At 61.0% G+C, this 8,593-nt stretch overlaps 1 protein-coding gene across 1 annotated transcript; it reads right to left on the bottom strand.

Moving 5' to 3' along the window:
* Window positions 1-493: 493 nt before the first annotated feature.
* Window positions 494-5,797, bottom strand: TMEM119 (transmembrane protein 119). Its single transcript, XM_054594376.1, has 2 exons — window positions 5,754-5,797; window positions 494-1,584 (listed from the first exon to the last, which is right to left on the bottom strand). Exon 2 carries the CDS (start codon window positions 1,570-1,572, stop codon window positions 727-729), a length of 846 nt encoding a protein of 281 aa, XP_054450351.1. The 5' UTR covers window positions 1,573-1,584; window positions 5,754-5,797; the 3' UTR covers window positions 494-726.
* Between the last annotated feature and the right edge of the window lie 2,796 nt (window positions 5,798-8,593).

Here is an 8,593-nt window from a genome sequence, read left to right as displayed (position 1 = left end):
AAAAAAAAAAAAAAACACTCCACAGTCAAAAGCAGTCTGGGCAGGGCTAAGTGAAACCAGACTCCGCGGGGCCTGTACTGTAGGACCCGTCAGAGCCCTGGGGTGCTCGAAGGGGGTGCGGGGAGTCAAGACCCAGTGTTCCTTCCACTCACTGGGCTCCAAAATCTTGTTCCCACAGTGCGCCTCCGGGAACCCAGTTTGGGAAATGCTCATTTAAGGCCCTGTCATGAGGCGCGCAGGACCCCCCACCCCCGGGAGCTTCCCGATGAAGCAGGCCCACTGCTGCCGTGGCACTAGCGGCACCGGACCAGGGCACGCCCGTATCTCCCGCTTAAAGTCCCCCAAAACTGCTAGGTAACCTGTTTTACTTTTCTACCTCAATGAAAAGCGGGACCATTGGCACCGTCACAAGGGACCTGCGAAGTATGTTTCCTAAATGATGTGGCTGCAACAGGGACACCCCCCAGTCCCGCCTCCCCACAGCAGCTGTGCTTAGGGATGTGGCCCTTTGGGGCTGCAGGGGTGGACATTCTAGAACTTGGTGAGATGCCTGGGGCAAACCGGAGACCGGCATCTCTGCCCGCTGAAGGATGAGGACGCGCTGGGATCTGCCGCCGGGAGTGGGCAAGGAGGGGCGTCGGGGAGCATTAAGGGCCAAGCGCCTTTCTGTGCCCAAGGAGGGGACCGCTAGGAGTACGACAGTCAGGGCCACAGCCCTGGGGCCTATTAGATGCTAGCGGAGACACTGCCACAAGCACAGGGGCCTTCCGGGGGGCCAGCTGGGTCCCCAGCTTCCCGGGCTAATGAGGGGGCCGCGTCTGGCTCCCCAGGGCCCTCGCTGGCCCCCACGGCCGCCTCTGCCAGCACTGAGCACGGCCCCTCCGGGGCCTGCGGGTTCTCCGCGGGGACCCCGCACCCCTGGGCCTCCCGCTGCTCCTCCTGGCAGCCTGTCTCCTCTTCCTCCGACTTGCCCTCTGTCATCCTGGCTGCATCTCCGCTGCTCGCGGCCGCCCTGGTGGGAGACTTGAGGTTCTGGGTGGCAGCGAGGATGTCCGCCTGGAGCTGCTGGGAGGAATCCAGGGCCTCCTCGGGCCGGCTGTCAGGAGCCCTGTCAGGGACCTCGCTGAAGGCCTGCGGGCCCCCGGCCCGGTCCCTCTGGTCCACGTACTTCTTCTTGGGGAAGGACGAGGGGTAGTAGGCAGAGGCCTTGTGCTTCTGGCGGGTGATGAGGGCGGCGCAGACAATGAACATGATCAGGAAGACCAGGGAGCCCACCACGGCGATGAGCATGACATACTGACGGAAGAAGTCCACGATGCCATCCAGGAAGTTGGTGGGGGGCTGGGGGCCCGCCAGGGGCGTGGGCTGCGGCCCCACCGACGTGGCGCTGAGGGCCGGGGTCCGGGGCGGCAGGAGGCTCGGGGAGGAGGCCGAAGCGCCGTCAGCCTCCCCGCTGCCCCCTGTGTCCTCCAGGAAGGCGGCCTGCAGGGGCACAGAGTGGACCACCGCGGGCAGGACCCTTGGGAGCAGCAGCAGAGACACCAGGAGGCCGGGGGCCACGGCAGAAGCCATGTTGCCCGGGGGCTGCGGGGAAACGAGGCAGGAGAGAGGTCAGGGCCGGACTCCAGGGTCTCGGGGGCCACGAGGCGGCGCGGGAAACACGCAACGTGTTCCAGCAAGCCGCTTCCCTCCCCGCAGCCTGAGCCTCCCCGCCATACAGGGGACGCCCGTTCCTTCACAGGTGGGGTTCCCGCCTCCCCCCTCTCCGCTCCACTCTGAGGTCCTGGGGGACGGGGGCTGAATCTTACTCATGTTAACACCCTCAGGTGTACACTAAGTGCTCCACGCATGTCTCTCGACTGACTTGACTGGGCTACTAATAATCATGTCCGCTTTCCCTGCTTGCGATGTGCTGGCAGGGAACTTAAAACTTACTATTTTAAGTTTTTTACCTGGAAATTCTCATTGAATCTTGAGAGCCACTCAGTGGGGGCCCTCCCATCATTAGCCCCATTTTCTAGGAAGAGAAGCTAGGGCTCAGAAGGGCCCAGCGACTTTGCCAAGAAAGAGCAGGCTTTGAAGATGGTGGGGCTGAGTGAGACACTGAGTAGCTGGCAGCTGAACCCCCTCCCGTGGGAAACCTGCCCCAGCCGCCCCCAGCCTCTCTGTGGTCCCCTCCCCTTCGCCAGAAGACTCAGGGGCCCGAGGCCTGCGCACTTTCCGAGCTCCGCAGAGGGTCTGCCTGCAAGGAGCCTGCCGGGGCACCTGTGCCGTGGCTGACCGCCCCCCCACCCCCGCCGCAAGGCTCAAAGTGGGACCTGGAGGTCACAGGGGAACCCCCCTCCCAGGCCTGAGACAAGGCTGGAGGCTCTTGGGGCCCGAGGCCCACCACCAACTGGGACCCAGCTGCATGCTGCCCCTCCCTCTCCTGCTGGAAAGCTGCTCCCACCATGAACCCCCAGACCCGATCTGGCCCAGACAGTGGCCAGCTAATGACTTCCTCACGGCTCAGGTTTACGGAGGGGCCCGGCTTCTAAAACATGAACCTCCCAGCCGGTCTGAGTGGGCCAGGTGCTCTGCTAAACCCAGGGACCCCTTTCCGTGCCCCCAGTTACCCCTTGAGAATCCCATCCTGACCCAGGGGAGGGCCCAGGACCATGACGACAGGGTGGGGCTAGAGGCTCCGAGACAGAAAAGGCTTAGGGCTCCCTGTCTGAAACGGGGAGAGCGAGACCCAGAGGAGGGGAGGGCAGGCCCAGAGCCACACAGCAGGCTCTGGGCCGGAGGGGAAGCCCAGCGTCCAGCACCTTGACTGCTGGTGCCCCTGAGAGCCCCGGCCTGAAGCCGAGCCCGCGTGAGCCCGCCTCTGCGGGTTCGGGGCGTGAGGGAGGATGGCGCTAGACCATCAAGTGGCTTGTTCCAAGTGGCCTGGGGCCTCCTAATCAAAATGTCACAAATCAAAATGACATGAATTTGGACAGACAGGCTCAGATGGCAAAACCAAAAGATAATTCCAGGACATAAAAAGAGGCAACACTACTCAGGGCTTCTTCTTCTTTTTTTTTTTTTTTTTTAAATCTTCATCTGAGGATTTTACTGATTTTGGATAGAGAGGAAGAGAGAGAGAAACATCAATCGGTTGTCCCCTGCATGCTCCCCGACTGGGAACCGAACCCGCAACCTAGGTATGTGCCCTCTGGGAATCAAACCTGCAGCCTTCTGGTGCGTGGACAATGTTCCCAACCAACCGAGCCACCCGGCCAGGGCTCAGGGGTTCATTTTTAAAGAGCTGGTCGCTGTACTTTCGCCACAGGCCATTCACCTGAGCCCCTCTGTGGGCACCACCCTACAGAAGCCCTGGGCACTGGCACTATCTTTGTCTCCGTTTTCAGACGAGGAAACTGAGATTCAGAGACAAATAGTGATTTACCCAAGGACACACAGACGGTAAAGGACACACAGACAGTTAAGTGTCCACGCTGGGATGTGAACCTTCTGTGTGACACCAAGAATTCTTTTCTCCCCCGCCCCCCCGCCCCGGGGCTGGCCTCGCACCCCCTGGTTGATGTCACTTGTCAGCTGGGAAAAAGACTGGAGATGCTACATGAACTTTGGGAGCCTTCCCGGCCCTCCTCTCTCTGGCTCTTCTTGGCAAGTTTCCACAGACAGCTTTGATCCTGGGGTCTTTGTCTCACCGGTCCCCACCCTGCCTTCTGCCTCCAGTCCAGCCTCAGGAGAGAACTTTCACGGTGGCAGCTGAAGCATCTCACCACAGACTGCAACCAGCAGTGGCGAAGACCAAGGGGCTTTCCCAGGAGGTCGACTGGGAGGTTCCCTGCAGGCGGCAAAGCAGGGAGGCCAGGGAGGCCAGGACTCGAGTCCTGGCTCCATCTCGGGCCAGTCTTTCATCTGGCCCTTTTGGGCCGCGCTGTCCCCATCTGTGTATTGGGGGCGTGCTGGGTGTGCGGTGAACCCAGGTCCTGCCTGGCACAGTGTGGCTGCTCACAGAGGAAGCATTTTCCCACCAAAGCCAACAAATGATTCTCCTCGCCAGATGTGCACGTTTGTTCATTATCTCTCGCCACCTCCGGGACAGGCCAACATGTTTACCTCATTGGGTGAAATCTCCGCAACTTGGATCACTGAGGAGTCCAGGACCACACACGCCCCAACACACACACACACGTGCGGGGGGCACAGCAGAGAGCTGGACAGAGAAACATGCCCCCTGCCCCTGAGACCTTGGGGTGAGGGGGCAGAGGATAAAGAAAGATGCCACGCAAACAATCTCTGGTTCCTAAAGACCAAGGCCCTGACTCTCAGAGTTCCCCACGCCCCACAGCCCCTGCCCCGGCTCCCCGGAAAATGTGCAGGCAAAGTTTGGGAGCTGGCTGGAGCCCGCGAGAGATAGCTGTGGGACCCTGCATGGCGAGCCCCATGCCTTCTCTGGGCCTCAGTTTCCCCATCTGTAGGGTGGGCACACTAGCCCGGGCAGTGCTGCCCGACCTCTTTTTGGGTCCTAATTTTTCCAGGACTCAGGAGCCCATACGCAGACCACCCAGAGCTGGTGTCAGGCCACCATTCCTCATTTCACACGGAGGGACACGGGCTGAATCAGGGACAGCCTGCCTGGGGGCGCACAGCCTGTCAGGGCCGAGTCCTGAACGGAACCCTGGACAGGCCACTCAGAATCCCCTGCAGGAGGTCGCTCTCCAGCTGTGTGTCCTATGCATGACTCTGGGCCTCGGTTTCCACATCTGCGCAGTGGGGATAAGGGCCGCCTCCCCAGATGGCGCTCAGGACAAGAAACAGCAGGGCCTGGAGAATAGTGGGTGTCAACGAGCGGGCGCCCCATGAGGGGCCAGGACTCCCAGCTCGGAGCAGGGCCTCTCACTCAGGGCTCATTGTTTTAAAATGTGACAGCCCCAGCTGAGGTCAGGAATTTGCAGATGATGCCAAATCCACCCCTGAGACCTAGGTACCCCAAGACCTGAGGCTGAGGGGCCGCGGCAGCTGCTCCACCCCCACCCAGAGGCTGGTAGCCGAGGGGGAAGGGCGGCCCACAAAAACCTGGCTTCAATTAGTGGCCTTGGGGGGAGGGGGTCTGGCTGAAGCCCTGCACCCCCTGCTCCGGGGCAGCCGAGGACAGGGACCTGGGTCCCTTGGCAGGGAGACCTGGGGAGGGATAAGGGTGCTGAGGGCTCAAAATACACACACACACATACACACACACACACACAAAGAGCAGCAGCAGCACAGACACACAATACACATACAGACAAACAACACACAGACACAACACCCGGACCCCCATGGGCTCGCACGGCCCACCAGCACAGACGTCCGGACAACAGACTCCGACACACAACAGGCCAATTCTCCAACCACACGTGCACACGCAACCCCCTGTCACGCCGTGGATCCCCCCAGACAGGACCGTCCCGGCCACACCACCCTCCGCTGGGAGCGACCACCCTGGCGCCCACTTTCAGGGTCGACACGTCCCCTCATGTGGCCTACAGCGAGGCCACGGTGGCACCCAGACAACGCTCCAGCTCGCAGGGCCATAGACGGCGCCCGCACATTCCGCCCCCTCGCCCTCAGCACACATCACACGTACGCAGCATCCAGCACACCCTCCAAACTCACACACTCTTAGAGACGCTCCCCCAAAGCGCTCCCGCCGGCCCAGGGCCCTAAATTCCATGGCACCCCCAGGCTCCCAGGACAGAGGAGGGGACCCCAGGACTCACCGGTCCCTCCGCACACAGGCCTGGTGCTCCCGCCAGGTGGAGCGAGAGAGAGTCGGTGCCCGTGCCCGGCGCTGCTCTGGGCTGGCCGCCCCGCCCTCCTCCCGCCCCCTCCCTCCCTCCCTGGCTGCGGGGCCAGCTTGATTTCATTAAGGGGTTTGGGGTGGGGACAGGGGGAGGGGTGGGGCCGCGCTGGGCCACACACATCCCGCCTCGCTCCCACTCCCGCAGGCGCCCCCTCAACGCTGCGGGGAAGCCCAGATGGGGCACTTCCTCCCTGAACACTGGTCCCCAGGGTAGGCCGCGGCACACAGGCAGACAGACAGACAGACAGGGCTGCCCCACAGTGCCCCTGCAAACAGCAAGCTGGAGTCTTGCCCTCCTTCCAGAGAAGAGCAGGTCAGGAAGGTTCGGAGGCCCCTAGAAGTGAGGAGGAAAGTTTTCGGTCAGTGGTCCCAGCTGTGCCTCAGGTTTTCTGGGGCTCGGGGTGCAGAGTGGGGGCTGGGCTGTGCGCAAGGCCGAGCATCCCTGGAGGCCGAAGGAGGGTCTGGGGCTGACGCGGGCAGCAAGTTCTGGCACCCACTGTCCCGCCCTGGTCGGGCCCTGGCCTCCTCCAAGCCACAGTCTCCCCGTGGGCAGGGTGGGCAGGGAGCTTCCTGGGCTACCTCGGGCTCTGATCAGCGTTCTCGGTCGGCGGCCCCACACTTCCCCCGGTGGTGCGGCTGCAGCGGGGCTGTGAGCTGACTGCACAGACGGGACGCAAGGCGGGGCGCGTTCAAGGCACCCAACCAGGGGGCTGAGACAGGCCAGCAGTGGCCCCGGAACCACTGGCTGACCCGAGGACTCCAGTGGGCCAGCGCCTCCTCATCTGTCCTTTCACCCACTCATTCATTCACTCATTCATTCATCCAGGAAATGAACGTTCAAGATGTTCTTAGTGAACCCCTTCAGGCACCAGACGCCGTGCCAAGCCAGCCTCGAAGCGAGGCAGACACCGACCCGCGCTCCGGGAGCTCGAGGACTTCCAGGGAGAAGGACACCTACAAAAGCTACTCTTTCGCAAAACAGCAAAGGGTCTGCGGCAGGAGAGAGGCCAGGCCAAGGGCCCAGGGACCCCAGAGCAAAGAGAGGCCCATAGAGAGAAAGAGGCAGGGACACGGTCCCAGAGGGCTTGGCTGGGAACGAGCGGGGTCTGACCGGGAGGAGACCAGAGGCGCGCTTGGGCGAAGACCCAGCGCGCGAAGGGCGGAGCAGCGCGGCCAGGGATGAGGGCTGGGCACGCCCGCAGGAGGCGCGCAGGGCTCAGGATGGCGTTCATCCAGCCTAAGACAGGGTCCACTCCGTGCCCCTCCTCCGGGGGCCGAGCAGCTCCCACAAGGAATGCAGGACCCAGAGGCAGATAGACCTAAGCTCGGGCCCTGCCGCCACCGTGGCCCGCCCCCCGCGGGGCCTCTGCGGGGGAGATGGAGGGGCGGGCTGCTGGGCAGCAGGGTAGCCTCGGCCAGAGGGCAGGTGTATGAGTTTATCGTTGTCGCTGTAACAAGTTACCACACACTTAGTGGCTGCAAACAGCACGCATTTATTCTCCTACAGTTCTTTTTTTAAAAAAATATTTTGTTATTCGTTTACAGTCGTCCCAATTTTTCCCCCTTTGCCCTCCTCCGCCCAGGCCCTCTTCCCCCCCCCCCCCCCCCCCGGGGGGCTCCCACAGGCAACCCCTGCACTGTTGTCCATGTCCTTGGGTCATTCCTTGACTGGGCCCTTCCCCTTCTTTCCTCCATTATCCCCCTCCCCCTCCCCTCTGGTCGCTATCAGTCTGTTCCATGTTTCCATGCCTCTGGTTCTATTTTGCTCATTAGGTTCTTCTTTATAGGTGAGATCACATGGTATTTGTCTTTGACTGACTTATTTCACTTAGTGTAACGTTCTCCAGTTCCATCCATGCTGTCACCGAAGGGTAGGAGCTCCTTCTTTCTTCCTGCTCCGTAGCATTCCTTTGTGTAAAGGCACCGCTGGTTTTTGAGCCACTCATTTACCGATGGGCACTGAAGCTGTTTCCAGCACTTGGCTATTGTAAATAGTGCTGCCATGAACATAGGGGTGCGTAGTTCTTTTGAATTGGTGTTTGGAGATTCTGAGGGTATATTCCCAGCAGTGGAATCGCTGGGTCAATAGCCAGTTCCATTTTTAGTTTTTTGAGGAGATTCCACACTGTTTTCCTCAGTGGCTGCACCAGTCTGCATTCCCACCAAGAATGCACGAGGGTTCCCTTTTCTCCACATCCTCGCCAGCACTTGTTGTTTGTTGATTTATTCATATTTTTTATTGTTGTCGAATTACAGTTGTCCCCACGCCCTCCCGCATTGCTCCCTCTCCCGCAGCTCTGGCAGCCAGAAGTCAGCAACGGCTAAAAGCAGGGCGCTGGCCTGGCTGCATTCGCCCTGGCACCCTAATGGGGGGGAAGTCTGTCTCTTTTCCTTTTTTTTTTTTTTTAAATCCCCACCTGAGGACATATATTTCATTGCTTTTAGGGAGAGGGCAAGGGGGAAGAGAGAGAAACATTGACGCGTGAGAGAAACGTCGATTGGCTGCCTCCTCCTGTAGGCCCAGGGACCGCGTGCGCCCGGATCGGGAATCAAACCCACAGCCCTTAAGTTACGGGGCAACGACGCTCCGGCCAACTGAGCCACTCGGCCAGTGCTGCTTCTTTTGCTTTCTCGGGCTTCTAGAAACTGCCTGCATTCCTCAGCTCATAGGCCTCTTCCGCTGCCTCACGGTGCAGGGGGCTGCCGTGGCCTGAGTTCTCGTCGCTCTGCCCCCTCTGATTCTCTCTTCCCACCCCT

Source organism: Pteronotus mesoamericanus, unplaced genomic scaffold (genome assembly GCF_021234165.1).
Source record: "Pteronotus mesoamericanus isolate MK-2021 breed Mesoamerican mustached bat unplaced genomic scaffold, CSHL_Meso_final scaffold_507, whole genome shotgun sequence".
NCBI classification, from domain to species: Eukaryota; Metazoa; Chordata; class Mammalia; order Chiroptera; family Mormoopidae; genus Pteronotus; species Pteronotus mesoamericanus.
Note: the sequence above shows the minus strand (reverse complement) of the source record. Positions and strands in the feature narration are given on the sequence as shown.